Source organism: Buceros rhinoceros, unplaced genomic scaffold (assembly GCF_000710305.1).
Source record: "Buceros rhinoceros silvestris isolate BGI_N320 unplaced genomic scaffold, ASM71030v1 scaffold2140, whole genome shotgun sequence".
In the NCBI taxonomy this organism is placed as follows: Eukaryota; Metazoa; Chordata; class Aves; order Bucerotiformes; family Bucerotidae; genus Buceros; species Buceros rhinoceros.
Genome location: NW_010391099.1, coordinates 64,321 through 65,009, shown reverse-complemented (window position 1 = coordinate 65,009; position 689 = coordinate 64,321). Strand labels below are relative to the sequence as shown.

The following is a 689-nucleotide window of genomic DNA, read 5'->3' as shown; positions in this document are numbered from 1 at the left end:
AATCAAGAGGGGATGAGGTGTTCACAGCTCGTTTCCTGCAAAGTCACACAGGAAATCTTGGCTCTCCAAGGGCCACACTCTTCTGAAATGCCGTTAAAAGGAGTAAACACTCGCACAGAGAACTGCAGGGACCAGCCCCTCACTGACTTCACAGGTCTAAATCAAACCACTCCAGGGAGCACCTACTTCCTTTACACCCAGCGGAGCTTTTCTCATTTCAACAACGCCATCAGCTCTTCAGGAAGAAAATTATTCCTGTCATTTGTCATGACTCTCCCCATCACAGGGGGCTGTGCTATAGTTTCAAACCTCTCACAAGATGAAGGACCAGCTATTAGCAGGCATTTCTCACCTAGGTAGCGCTTCTACTAGGCGTGTAAAGGTAAAGATAACACCCATTTACCTTTGCGAAGTCTGGGTGCAGGCTGGTCTCCGAGGAATCAGCCTCTTCTTGAGAGCAGTCGTAATTCACCGAAACGTCTGCTGGGTCTTGAAAAGAAGGAAGAAGTATTTTTATTATACTTGCTGTTACCATTGGGTTTGAAAAAATAATAATAAAAATTATCTATCCCCATGCAGGGACGGTTCTGCTTTCACTAGGTATTTGAGCCCAAGGTGAAATAAGCCATTACAGCCGTTTAGGGCTCTTCTGCCAAGAAAGCATCATGCCTTCTGACAAGTTAGCTCCA

General features: G+C 45.7%; 1 protein-coding gene across 1 annotated transcript in view; it reads right to left on the bottom strand.

The window, feature by feature from the left end:
- Positions 1-689, bottom strand: part of DOCK10 (dedicator of cytokinesis 10) — an 85,272-nt gene that overhangs the window by 53,820 nt on the left and 30,763 nt on the right. The window contains exon 9 of the mRNA XM_010140063.1: positions 404-489. Within this exon, the coding sequence (XP_010138365.1) occupies positions 404-489 (86 nt within the window). The remainder of the gene's footprint in view (positions 1-403; positions 490-689) is intronic.